The sequence below is a fragment of the Perna viridis genome, chromosome 12 (assembly GCF_037379345.1).
Source record: "Perna viridis isolate PV_CMFRI_1.1 ecotype Kerala chromosome 12, ASM3737934v1, whole genome shotgun sequence".
NCBI classification, from domain to species: domain Eukaryota; kingdom Metazoa; phylum Mollusca; class Bivalvia; order Mytilida; family Mytilidae; genus Perna; species Perna viridis.
The window spans coordinates 33,304,292-33,318,874 of record NC_142456.1 but is presented as its reverse complement, the minus strand read 5'-3'; the positions used below and the strand labels follow the sequence as shown (position 1 = coordinate 33,318,874).

General features: G+C 32.9%; 1 protein-coding gene across 5 annotated transcripts in view; it reads left to right on the top strand.

Moving 5' to 3' along the window:
* LOC148602111 (uncharacterized) overlaps positions 1-11,477 on the top strand; it is a 41,289-nt gene extending 29,812 nt beyond the window's left edge. For all 5 annotated transcript variants that reach the window (XM_088556932.1, XM_088556934.1, XM_088556931.1 and 2 more), the window contains 11 exons: positions 778-882; positions 1,599-1,824; positions 2,201-2,295; positions 3,369-3,520; positions 4,132-4,288; positions 5,329-5,492; positions 6,759-6,885; positions 7,644-7,755; positions 8,541-8,629; positions 9,797-9,975; positions 11,086-11,477. In XM_088556932.1, coding sequence (XP_088413058.1) covers positions 778-882; positions 1,599-1,824; positions 2,201-2,295; positions 3,369-3,520; positions 4,132-4,288; positions 5,329-5,492; positions 6,759-6,885; positions 7,644-7,755; positions 8,541-8,629; positions 9,797-9,975; positions 11,086-11,272 — 1,593 coding nt within the window. In that variant the 3' untranslated portion in view covers positions 11,273-11,477. The remainder of the gene's footprint in view (positions 1-777; positions 883-1,598; positions 1,825-2,200; positions 2,296-3,368; positions 3,521-4,131; positions 4,289-5,328; positions 5,493-6,758; positions 6,886-7,643; positions 7,756-8,540; positions 8,630-9,796; positions 9,976-11,085) is intronic.
* The last annotated feature ends 3,106 nt before the right edge of the window (positions 11,478-14,583 follow it).

Sequence of the window (14,583 nt, the reverse complement as noted above, 5' to 3'; positions counted from 1 at the left end):
CAACCCACCCTGGATGAAAATATCGGAGCAAGGTCGCCCATTGGTCTTCAGTGAATGATGGAAAACCCTTACAACTCAGGGCAGATTGCAGCTGGTCCCAAAACATCATTATACACAGGTAGAGTGAAATAGTTGCCCCTATATACTCAAGTAATATAAAAATAATTAAAAGTGAAAAAAATACAAGATATACAGAGGCCAGAAATTCCTGACTTTTGGCAGGCCCAGAAACTGCGGCAGGGTTCATGTACTTTGGCGTGATCACAACCATCCCTTTTAAATCTGGCCTCTGGGAAAATATTACACAATTAAACATATATAAAAATCAGTTCAAAAAGGTCAAGGACAGAAACAAAGAAACTGAATATAAATTACACAAATGTAAAAACTAAGGACTACTAGCAGTTAACTGACATGCCAGCTCCAGACCAGTTTAAATCTACAAAAATGATGTCCCCTTGTATGTAAAATCAATTCTGATTCTTCTGTATACTTTTTTGCCTCAAGTTTTGCCATAATCATCCCATAGGGTAATAAATACTTTGGCTGTAAATTTTAATGCAGTCAGCATGAGTTGGCTATAATATTATAAATGAGTGTTTTGAGTAATTAAACACAAAGAAAACTTCCTGATCTAACCCCTTTCGGTTTTGTTCAGTTTACACAGAATTAAAACGCATTGCAGCATATATTTAGGTCTGCTGAAAATATTAAGCAATTGACACTGTACCAGAAATGAATATAGAAACAGTTTGAATTGTATTTTTTCTTTGACAGATAGAAGTATTTGGAGAAGGGGAGTTTGTTAAAATCATGGATGATCGTTATAAAGTCCAAAAATTACAGAATGGTCATGGTGATTGGAACGATTTTACGAGAAAGGTATCATGCTTGCATACAAATTAGGATCAGAAAATATTTAAGAATAATGTACCCTTCTGTGTCAAATCACATTATGAAAGTATTTTATTTAGTACGAGTCTATGTAAAAATCAAACAAAAAGGGAAAATTTGAAGCATGCATGTAGATAATCCACCAATCTGAGAAAGTCCTCCACTTGATGACCACAATTTGAATTGTGCATCATTGGTGAGTTTTGTATTTTTATTGACATGCATATATTAGAATACTTTGATTTTTGACAGTTATCCATCCTTGAAATGTATATTTATAGCAAATATATTATAAAATTTTGACTCGCTTAGCAAAATGACTGATGACTGAAGTGGTGATTTACAACACACCATGTTTCACCTTGTTACAGAGGCTGACTATAAGTAATTGGAGTTTCACTTTATTTTGATTTTTCTAGAAATTTGATTTTATTTCAATACAGTTTGACTAGCATCCTTAATATATCACCACCATTGGGACCAGGCCAAATTTTGGTGATATGCGAGGGTGGCGATGGATTGATGAAATATTTATATGGAAACTAAAGTAATTCAAGAAAAATGGACCTTGGAAAAGTATAACAATAAGTGAGGGACCACCATTAAAGAAGGGGGGTATAACAAGGGTGAACTGTACTTATTATGAAAATTAAAATTAGTTTACTATGAAGAATACTACTAAAATATTTTGATTTCTATTCCAGTCTCTTGGGAAGACAGGAAAAGTCATCCGTATCAATTTCTGTGGAGATGTAGAGGTAAGACTTGGTAGTATCAACTTGACCTTTAATCCAGAATGTTTATCCAAAACCACTGGACCAGAGGACCAGATAGAAGTAGTACGACTAGAACCAGAACCAGTTGAGGAGCCAGTGACAGAACCAGTCCCTGACAGGAGACCAGATGAGGAACCAGTTGAAAGTAAACCAAGTAAGCTTTCACTGAATATTTACTGATTACTGAATTAATGAAAGCCACCAATTAGTTGCTCATATTTTCTTGTGTGGTATGTGGCTTCATATATCTTACTGTTAGTAGTGAAATTTTCATGGTAAGACCTGTAACACACAAAAAAAACAATTTGAATTTTTTCTTCGAAGAGCATTATACAATTTGTGGAACCATTGCAAATTTTAAACTGGGCAAAAGCTGATTGCTCAGAGTACCATGAAAAAAAGACCGCTTGAAAATTTTCCAGTTTACTGTATGCTGCTCAATATCAACTTTTTGTTTCATGGGTTTGCCATGTAACTGGGAGTAGACCTAGCACAAAAAGATTGTATTCATATTTGACTGCTATTTACAGGTGTGACGTTCAGAGTAGCAGTCCAGGATGGGATTGAGAAAGAAGTTTTACTCCATATAAATCAACAGGGAACGATGGAGGAGAAAAGGGCCTTAGTAAGAATTCATAGATTGATAGGCCAAATCAACTGAATTTCTTATTTTAGAATTTACAGCTCTACAAATTTTGAACTTTTTCTGTCAACAATTTTTGTGGTAGTAAAATCTTTTGAACTTAGTATTATAAAAACAGCCAATTAGAAATATTGTACTGTGTACATTTGATAATCACAATATGTAATGTAGGTGGTCATTTTCAATTTTGGAAGATTAGATAAATATTTTTGTGAAAAATTACTTACATACATGTATTGAGAACTAATTTTAGGCATACAAAAACCAAGAAATTATTTCAAAATTTCATTTTTTGTTTTAAATACACATTCTGCTTGTGTGCAGTCCCTGAATCGATTTGCACAACTATTTGACAGATCGATGACTGCTGACTGATTGGTGGCTGACTGACCATAACCAATGATCGGTGGCAAATCTGATCACAGTTTTGTTATGTAAAATGACGGATGATCAATTCATGTAAATTTAAGGATTTTCAGTGGAACGAATTCAATGTACCATATTAAATTTTCCTTAGATTTAAGATATTAAATGCACATATTGTATTTTGTTTAAATTAAAACAAATGTGAAATAAAAGTAATTAATTGATGTTTGAATCTAATGAATTATGTGAATATGCATTAACATTGACAAAGAAATAAAACAAATTATCTGTAAAATGTATTCACCACTCTGTAGTCATGTGATATGATCACCGGTTTAATGGATGGGTTCAACAGATTGATGACTGATAGGAAACTGATCGGAGATTGATGACTAATCACAATTTCAGTTACTCAGATTGGTTCAGATATTGTAAGAAAGTTCCACACTTGAAAACCACACTTTAGGAAATACTGTGCAAGTATAAAGTTGCAATTTTTCACAGTATTGGAAGTAAGTTTGCATTACATAATCATGTTAATGTCAAGATTTAATTATTTTTGTGCTTTAATATCTGTTAGCTGGTTCACTTCGAAAGTGGTCCAAGTTAGTACACAACAAAAATTTTTACTTTGCAGTAAATTGTTTCATGATTATTGACAATCAGTCACTGTAGCTGTATTTTTTTAGATTAATGGACATGGTAACTTCCATCCAATTTATATAGCATGTAAGAACGGCTATGTTGACATTCTGAGGATACTATTACAGTATGCTGGAAGCAGTGCTCTACAAGAGGGAGAGGATTTTAAAAGTACTCCTCTTCAGATTGCTGTTAAGGAGTATGTTTTTATTTTAAGCAGATATTTGATAAGGGAATTATTTTTGGGAGGGAGGCTCTTCAGGAAGGAGGAGCATGAAGATGTTCTTTTCCAGATTGCTGTCAGAGTATGTTGATTTAAGCAGGAATATAAAGGGAATTATAAACATTTTTGATGGGGTTATCTTTTTAGAGAGGCTTTAAAGGAGGAATAAAATACAAACAGGCCCAATTCATATTGCTCTCAAGGAGTATGTTGTGATTTTTTAATCAGAAATTTGTCAGGGGAATTATTTTAGGGTAGGATTGATTTGTAGAAGGATGATAACTCTAAAAGCACTCCTTTCCGGACTGTTGTATGGGGTTACATTTTGTTTTTGTTCATTGTCTACAGGAGTAATTTTTTTTAATAAGACAGAATACACCTTTACCAGTATTTAACTTCTAAATATCAGTATAAATATTAAGCAATGCTGGAGGTTTTAAGTAATCATAGTAGCTGTTTCCATTTATCCTTCTATTCCATTTTGGTGTTATGTAAACTGCAATATTTTCATTCACGGATTCAACCACATCTGACATTTCAATATTCCTCTTATTTTATAATTTAAATTTTTTTTTTTTTTTTTACAGAAAACATGTGAAATGTGTTGAATTATTGCTTACCCATAATGTTTTGAAAGATGCTGTGAATGACCACAAACAATCTGCTGTCCATCTTGCTGTTCAGAATAGAGACAAAGAAACATTACTTGTCCTCAGAAAGTATAACTGTGATATCAATTTAAAGGTTTGTTTTTGTTATATCCTAAATCATAAGTTATATTGGATGATATACTTCATTTAGTAGACCACACAGAAATCAGTTATTTTAGTTTTAAAAATAAATATGAGTACATGAGTACTTGAAATGATATACACACACACACACACACACACACACACACACACACACACACACACACACATATAATATTGCATGCTTCAGTGGTCTTACGACAAAAGCCATTGTAAAATATTGATAAACATATGACTAAGGTCATACAGTAGACTTCTGTTCAGTATAATGGTTGCTATTTCATGCAAAGCATGAGCAGCGTCTTTTCATAAATGTAGGAATTTGTGCTATTAGAATTAAAAAAAAAATAAATAAATACAAAGAGACTCCATATTTTCATTGCAGGATGATTTTTTCCATTTTTTAGCGAAATTCTGCTAATTGAAATCCTGATTTTACCGTTACGATTTTTTTTTAGTTTATTTATTTCCTATTTTACCAATTTCCGCTTTGTTTGATGACCTCCTACAATCATCCCTGTCAGTGTTTTACCATGGGTTGGCCAATTTTGTCACTATTCTACACCTCGCTTTTGCCTTATGTGAAATAAGGTGACATAAATTGCCAGCCTGTGGTAAAAAACTGATAAAATGGAGTCTCTGTTCATTATTTCTTAAATATTAGATACGTACTGTTGAATTTTTAATGAGGGGTACAGCTTTGTTGTTATGCTTTTACAAGAAGATTCCAAACAAAAAAAGATAAGATTATAATTTGGGGAGTACATACTTCATTCTTGAGGAATTAGAGGCCTTAAAGATGCCAGAAACAAGCATAGACCTGTTTTGTATCAGATGCAGGGTAATTATTGGGCATGTGTGGCATAAATTTCTGTAAGATATGGTTTTGGGTAGAATGAAATAATTTTCCTCAACAAATTGTGTATTCAGCTCATGGACCAACCTACAATTAACTCAAAATATCTGATTTCAATCAAGTATTGGATGCCATAGTGGGGCAGACATGGGATTACATACTTGTTTTTATATCAGGATTCCCTTGGTGACAGTCCAGTAGTTGATGCCATAGTCAGACAGACAGGAGAGGATACTGACATTTTAAAGTTGATTCTGGACTGGCCTGGAATAAACCTGAACTATGAAAATAAGAATGGGTTCTCTCCTATCCACATAGCTGCCAGAAAAGGAGATTTAGGGTAAGTGATGTAACAATTTTTAGCAATATATTGTGTTTTTTGTTCCTTTTGAAAAAAAATCTATTACATTAATCTAGTAAATAAGGTAAATAAGGAACAATGAATTAAGACAAATGAAAACTTGAATTATAAAATTCCAGGCTATGTATGTAACTTTTTGTAGGAAATATTTATTGGCAAGTGAAGAAAAATATTTTTTCTGAAGAATTTTTAAATTATAGTATGTCTCTCCAAAATATATTGTGTTTGCATTTTTTTATATGTCTGCCTGTTGAGATGGGGAAGTATGATGATATATCAGTCAGTCAATCATTCACACTGTACACAATAATTAACAAATGCAGCACCATTTTTTGTGAATAGTTATATTCTTTTATATGAGCTCCTTTTCAAGTTTTAAATTTTCACATTTTCATTTCTAGTTCAGGATTTTTATTTATTAAACAAATGTGATGATTTTATGTTTTTGGACTATGACTCCAAAACTCTCCCAGAAATGTCAATGACTCTTTGGCATGTTTAGTGAATTGTTTATTTATACTGTTAGCTTCTTTTCAGTTTTTGTAAATTTTCAATATTCTTAAGAGTTTTGAGACTTTGTTCATAAATAAGAGAGATTTCACAGTTTTTTTTGTTTTTTACTTTAACTCAGTAGAACCCATTTCTATTTTTGAATAATATGATGAGAATAGATACAGTGAAGATATGAAAGAGACAACAACCTCACTGGAAGGAAAAACCTTAGCTCAAGGCCATCCATTGTTTATTTCTAATGAGTTCCTCTTCCTCTTCAATTGACATGATTTTTTAATTTTCTGTTTTTATTCATAAAAAAGGGGGATTTTTCCATAATTACACAATAGCTTTCAACAATTTTCATGAAACTTGGTTGAATTGTTTGTTGTTTTTTTTATAATGTAAACTTTTTTATTTTTATATATTTTGTGTAAAAGTTTTTATCACAATAAAATTAAGAGCTGTATCAAGGTTGAATTTGGTCTCCATATTTGCCCGATCTGTTCAGGGTCAAGCATATCTAGCTGCTCTCCACAAAGCATTTAATATATTCCCTCCTTTGAAGGGATAGGAATGACATCATTTCATTAAACTGACTCTTAGCAACAAGGTGTTATATAGTGATCATGATACCACATGTCCCAATAAGAGTTCCAATTTTCTTTTAATTTTGATTAAATCTCTATATATACATAGATACCCCGTAAACAGTCCATTTTTCAACAGTATATATGAACATTGATGTTTCAGTGCTGTAAAAATGATATTACAAAAAGACAACAGTCTGTTGAATAAGGAGAAGTCTGATGGTTACACTGCCCTCCACTTGGCTGCTTGTATGGACCACCATGCAGTGGCACAATACCTTTTGGACCAGGTAGGTTTTTTCAAAGGTTTTTGGAAGGTGCATAACCACCTTTCATGTAATGTTAATGCAGGACTAGGTGATGAACTTACTTAATGATGTCCTTCAGGACCAGGTGGGTGATTATCAGGGCTTTAAAGGGCACAATTTCAATTCAGTTAATGGCTCTACAGGACCAAAAAGGAGATTCTCAGGTCTTTGAAAGGGACATAACCACTTTATATGACTGCCCTTAAGGTCCAAGGAGATTTTCAGGTCTTTGAAAGGGACATAAACTCACTTTATCTGACTGCCCTAAAGGACCAAGAAGGTTTTAGGTTTCTGAAAAGGGCATAATAAACCTTCATTTCCTAACCTGCATTTTGAGGGTGCAAGGTCTTTTCTGTTTGAAGTAAGCCCTGGCTTAATTATTTTAAATATGCAGTAACACTGCAAACGATGCATTAAGAATATCCTCTGATATCATCTGGTAGCTTTTATGGACTGCCCTTAATAGAAAAAGTACAATGTACTGTCTGAATCGCCCCCTGTACGCTTTTTTGGAAAGATCATTCAAGCTACCTCATACAATACTGTGACAATTAAAAATTCATTGTACCCTAGTCTGGAGCAGAAATAGTAAACAAGTAGAAAGTGCAACAAAAGCTGAAGAAATTGTCAATTCGATGTACTTGTGATGAAAAATTAATTTCATTAGCAACTACAAGTTTACAAATGTACAAACATATTATTTCATACATGTTTTTTTATTCACTGTTTTTTTTCCCCAGCGTGGTATAGATTTGGAGATAAAGACCAAAGACAAGGGTCAAACAGCCTTTTTGATAGCTTGTTACTATGGCAGTAAAAAAACTGTTGAAGTTTTACTGAATAGTAGTAAAGGTGAGTCCATGTAGCAAGATAAGTCATATTTTAATACATGTTAGATATTGGGCTTAATTCTCTATAACTCTTTTTCATATTTCTCCCTTTGACTTCCTTTTTTTTCTCTTTAATTTTGAGCAAAGGGAAGTAACTTTCTAACCCGACAGACTGGTTAACTGTCCGATTGGAGCAATTTACAGCAGAATTCTTTAAATTGGAATATTTGACTTACTGTAACTGTGGTAAATATTTAAATACTTTTGAATAATTAATTTCAAACTGTTTAACTACTTATCCAAGTGTAAATACATTAATTTAAAAAAAAAAATGTTTACTGTTCTTCCTTTCCCCAATGAGACTGCCAACCAGGTTGTTGGAGGTTAGCAGGTTTAATATCCCTTTAAAAATTGGAAAAACTTTCTAAAACGGGTTGCATTCCATAAATATGGAAAACGACAATTCTGCTGTAAGCAGATTTTGTCATGATGAGGGGCATGTTTTTATCTTCTCCATTTTAAAACACAAAAGTTCTTAGTTATGTTTTGATGTTATCTTTTTTATTTTTATATTACATTTTATTATCCTCATCTAAAATATTCAAAATGATGTTTAAGAAATTGTTGTAACATCTTTCTAAGCATATACAGATCAGTGTAATTCTATCTTTGGTTTGTTGTGCAAGATTTCTTTTTTTTTAACCTTTACTCCTCAAATTAGCTGAGTTTTATCAAGAACGAATGGTTTTAGAAAATATTTTATATGCAAGCCCTGCATTGTTTAATTGGACACATGCCTGTTTACAGACTGTCAGATAGACAGCAGGGACAGCAATGGTAACAATGGGCTTCACCTCTGTTTGAGTGGGCCACCACAAGTCATGGAGATAGCTGATGTGAGTAGATTTGTCTCTTTTTTAACACTTTTGCATGCTGACTTGTCTCCCCTTTCCAGCTTCATTGTTAATCAACTTCATGTTTACTGGAAGACCTATAAGGTGATATTAATGGAATAATATTGTTTCCCATTTTTGGTGCAAATGTCATAAAGTTTTCCAACAAAGAGTAGGGATCATCTGCGAAGGGGGGGCACACCAATACTTTCTTGATAGGGGGTACCATTGAGATACGTAAACGAATAGAAAGGTCTGAAAAATTCCCAACGATGTTAGAACTGTCAAATTTGCGATGCAAATTTTTGGTCATTCCCTCCGCGGGACTCGAAAACGTACCGCTGTGACATCTATGGCAACACCGCCTGCACGAAGTCCAGTCGAATATAATATTGATTTGTTGTGACATGCATCATTAATTTGATCCTCTATCCTACATAATAACATCTAAATGAACTGTCCCGTACTACCATACATCGTGTACTAAGTTACAGCCCTAGATTAATCCTACGAGGAGGAATGACCCGGCCAGTGAAAGCTATATTTTTATATAGCCTAGCTGGCCGAGTGGTCTAGGGCACTGGACTACGTGCAGACGGTGTTGCCATAGATGTCACAGAGGTACGAGTTCGAGTCCTGCGGAGGGAACGACCAAAAATTTGCAAATTTGACAGTTCAAACATAGTTGGGAATTTTTCAGACCTTTCTATACGTTTACATATCTTCCCTGTATCAACTTGATCCGATGGAGCAGTGTAGTGAATAGAGTCGTCACATTCTGAGACGTTGTATATATATATATAGATAGAGTCGTCACATTCTGAGATGTTGTATATATATAGTAGGACATATAATAATATTCAACTTGCATTTATTCTACAAATTAAAAAACAATTATAATGACACATGATAAGATAACGATGTTTATGACTATCCATATAATTTCCAATGTATGTTTAGTTAACTTATTATATAATTATGTTTGTTTTTCCCCACCTAGTCACATATTTGTAAGCCATAAAATGGTACCTTTTCCAGCGGCACATTCTATCAATCTATATATAGGAATACAGTGGTCCCCAACCTTGAGGTAGGGGTATTATCCAACTACTGGAATCCTTGTTTGGATCTGCTACTGTATTACAGTATTTAGCATTGTTTCTTGAATAGATCCAGAGGCCAGGCCAGAGGGAAGATGACCAACAGAGAAAGCTGCAGTTAGAGATTGCCGAAATGTTATTGAACAAGGGAGTTTCCCATGTAGTTAAAAATAGGCAGGGGAAGTCTCCACTAGATGTTGCTGTATCAGATAAACTTAAAAAGGACTTTTCTCAAATTTTATTATCTCGGTAAGTTGTATATCTTCATCACAAATTTAGGGATATATATATCATCATTATTTGTGTATCAGAATTGAAAATCTGGTTAAGTTTATGGACATAAAATGTTGGATGATATTGTTCTGTTATTGGACGATAACACAAAAGTAATGGCAGCAACTGTTTATCTATATTGATTCAATATACATTTCATGAAACTTTTAACTTCTTTGATGTAATTCAACTTGTCAAATATATAATTATTAAAAAAGTCATCTCAGACCCAAAGAAAATATAAAGTCATTATATTAGATGAATAGACAATTTTGATCTCAATATTTATAGGTTTCATAATGAGTTAGAATTGAATGTCTTAAATTATCTGCTCGTGTGATTTGATTTCAACAACATAATGTAACAAATAAGACTTGGTGAGTTTGTTATGATGTTGAAATACAATAACTTGAGTTGATATCATGTGATATTCAACTTTTATGAGTTATCAAACAATTTTCTCTTGACTCCTCTGGAATATTATGGCTGCTTGACATACAGCATATCACGGTGAAAATTTTGGCGATTGTCCTTCTTTGACATCACCAGTGGTGTCTGGAGAAAAAAATGTTAGAAATGCATAAGGTTGCTTTCCACCAATCAGGTTTTATAGAAAATAATGCACAATAACACATTAACCATTCTAATTTGACATGCTTCTAGGCTCTTTAGACCACCGCCATGGTAAAAAAGTGGTAAACATAAGACCAACATTCCCTGCAACATATAGGCTGTGGTTTATCAAAAATATGAAGGCAGTAGTCCTATTAGAATAAAAAGAATCAAGGAAACTCCATTTTATCATTGTTTTACCGCCATGGCTTGGCCATTTATGTCATTATTTAACCCCTCGCTATCGCTCAGGGTAAAACAATGCAACATAAATGACCAGCCCGTGTTAAAACAATGATAAAATAGAGTTTCAGTGATTTATTTCTTAAGTCACAATGGCCAATTTTTTGATGTCACTAGTTCCTATCACATTGTCAATTGTGTGATATTGCAAATACCTAGCCATCCAAGAAGTAGATAAACTGAGCAATACTTAATTTTACACTTCAAAAAAACATGTTTGTCTTATTACAGATCATCACTTGCCCAGCACCAGTTATGCCCCTTGTGTCAAGAGGATGGGAACGATGTGTATGCTGTATATTTGGTACAGCCATGTGAATGCACCCTGTGTAATGGATGTTTTAATGTGAAATTTAAGCGATGTCCTAACTGTGGTTCTACTGTACAAGGTCATAATAAATTGAAGAGAATAACATAATTTTGATTGACCTGTTTAATGGATTGTGACAATATTCTTAGTTATGATAGTGATATGGTGCATGAAGTAAAAGTTGCTGCTAATGATATTTGTTTTCATATTATGAAAAAACTTTGTTCAAAACTGTCTATTCAAATCAAGATTAAGGAAAGAATTTACGAAACTTATGTATCATTAATATTATGTAATAAATGTAGAATTATCATTTACATGTGTAATTGGTCACAAACAAGAGCATAATTTAATTTGTTTAAGACACCAAGACATAAATCTGCACAATGAATTTTCTTAAAACATTGACAAATGATGCACCACAGTTAGTGTAATATCATGTACAAATCTACCTCCTTAAATCTTCCATGTTTACAGCACTAATTTTGCTACAGATGTACAACAGATAAGTTTTGGTATCTAGCTTGGTGGTATGGTAACTAATTTAAAAGATGAGGTTACAAGAAGTCTTGTTATTTTCAAAAGTGATGTCTTTATATGCATATCTTTGAATGGTATTTCACTTATATGACCACAAATCCTAAAATAACTCAATAATATTTTGAGGGATTAAGTTGATTTTTTTAGATGTTTGTCTTAATGGTAGGAAGTTATCTGTTGTCATTTTCTTGTTTCCCAATTTCACATTCAAATGTAGTTGAATTGTCAACACCTTAAAAGTCAGATGAATGCATTATGTGGTTCTGTTCAGCTATTTATTAATTCATCGTAATATTTTTTGCAATGCATATGATGATGATTATCTTTTGATAGCAGTATAATTTTTACAACAGGATACAACAAAAGTAAGCATACAATAAAGTTCCATACTGCACTAGTGAGGACAAAAATACATTTTAAAACAATTTTTTTTTCAAGCTTTTCCAAATTGTTTTATTGGTGAGTGCATGAAAATTTTTATTATATAAAAAGCAGTGATTTATAGAATGTTCCCTCTGTAAACAAAAAATGTGATATTTCACACCGTGAAATAAATTCTGTAATTTTGAAAAATTCACTATAGGAATTTCTCCCGCTAAAACATCATAACATGAATATTAATCCAATGCTCACAAAATATAAAAAAATATGTTGAAAATTGCAACGAATAATGGTAGGAAACCATCATAAACTCGTTAAATAGAGACATTCTTTGGCTCTTGTGGCCATATTTTTCTTATTCACACTCTCCAATTATTAATCTTTTTAATATTTAACCTCATAATATACTACATTCTCAAGTCAGCAATTGATAATTCTCAGGAAAAGAACTCTCAATATTCATGCAATAATTAGTAGTCTATCAGGGAGGGATTTGTAGGGGTTAAAACCCCCTTATGTTTGAAAATATATTTTGTTAATAACTAAGGGGCTTTTTAACGTCCTTGACTACCCTGTCAGGTCTCACATGGACAGTATTTTTTAATTTACGAGATCTTACATTTATATGTACGTGTCAAAATGACGTCGCAATTAAAGTTATGTTTCTCTTCAAGTTTAAGGTAGTAAACCTGGGGTAAGGGAGGTAACACAAATTGAAAGGATTTAAGTCACTAGAACGTTTGAATGACTCTTAATATGCAAGTTTCAAAGTGATACTGATGTTAAAGGGAAATAACTCTAAGAAAGGGTTTAACTTCTTGAACAAAGATGCCAGCCGCAGTAACTGCTCTTTTGAAGTATTGATTAAATGTTTCAAATGGGTACATTGAGGAATATATTTTATAAGGTGGGGAAACATTTGAAATGATACTTTTTGATATTATATTAAAATTGAAATATGAAATGATCCCTGTCATGAGACAGTACGGCTAACCAATAACATTGCCAGTTCTTATAACTTCTTAGACTTTTAGAGTTAAAAAAAAGATACATTTTCTTAAATTCCTTATAAGACTTTAAGCTTCCTCTTTTCATTTTAATGCTTTAAAGCATATGACTGTATCCAGCATTGAACTATGTTTAACATATATATATATATTTGTCCCTTCGTGCAGTAGTATAAATATTTGTGTGACATTAATTTGCAACAGTAGTTGACTCAAGCTGTGCCTGGCAATACTCTTTCATCAATATGTCATCATAATTTGAGACTTTGTAACCTTATTGAATATTAACAGGATTTTAGCCATAATGATTAATTATAAAAATAAAAAAAAGATAAAAACTTCAATAATGCCTTACACTACTATCATTAAAACATTTAAAGAAAACTACATGATGAATTTTTCGTAAAATTTGTTTATTGATTCGCATATGAATAGTCCATATAATATCAGTTTTGTACGAAAATTGAATTATAAATTGTTGACAAAGTAGAGGTTTTTATATAAGCCAATCCCCGAAAATGACCCCCCTTTTTAGCTCACTGTGAGCTATTGCCATCACTTGGCGTCCGTCGTCGTCGTTAACAATTTTTCAAAACTCTTCCCCTCTGAAACTACTTGACCAATTTGAACCAAACTTGGTATGAATGTTTCTTGGGGTATCCTGCAAAGAACTGATCTGGGGATTTTTGATCCGTCGACAAAACATAGCTGCCGTTACTAAAAATAGAACGTAGGGGTCAGACAGTAGTTTTTCACATATACATGTATCTCCTAAACCGTTAGGTTTAGCCATATTCTGACGGGGTAAAAGTGTTCAGCAAGATTAGATCTATCTGCTGTCAAATTTTCATTTTAATCTATTACGACATATTGGAGTTATTGCCCTTTTCAACGTTTTTTGCTATTTTTAGTGTTATTTCTTTCACAAATCTTCTCCTCTAACACCACTTGACCAATTGGAACCAAACTTACTTTGAATGTTCCTTGGGGTATTGTGCATAGAACTGATTTTGATTTTTTGATCCGTCGAAAAATATGGCCGCCGTTACTAAAAATAGAACATAGGGATCAGACAGTTGTTTTTCGCATATATCTCCTAAACCATTAGGTTCAGCCGATTCTGACACGTGGTAAAAGTGTTCAGCATGATGAGATCTATCTGTGGTCAATTTTCATGTTAAGCCATGTTGAAGTTATTGCCCTTTTTCGATGTTTTTTTTTTTTTTTTTTTTTATTTTGAATGTTATTTCTTTCAAAAATCTCCTCTGACACCATCTGACCAATTGGAGCCAAACTTGGTATGAATGTTTCCTAGGGTATCGTGCATAGAACTGATTTGAGGATTTTTGATCTGTTGAAAAACATGGCCGCTGTTACTAAAAATAGAACATAGGGGTCAGACTGTAGTTTTTCGCATTTATCTCCAAAACTGTTAGGTTTAGCCGAATTCTGATTTGGGTAAAAGAAAAGTGTTCACCATGATGAGGTCTA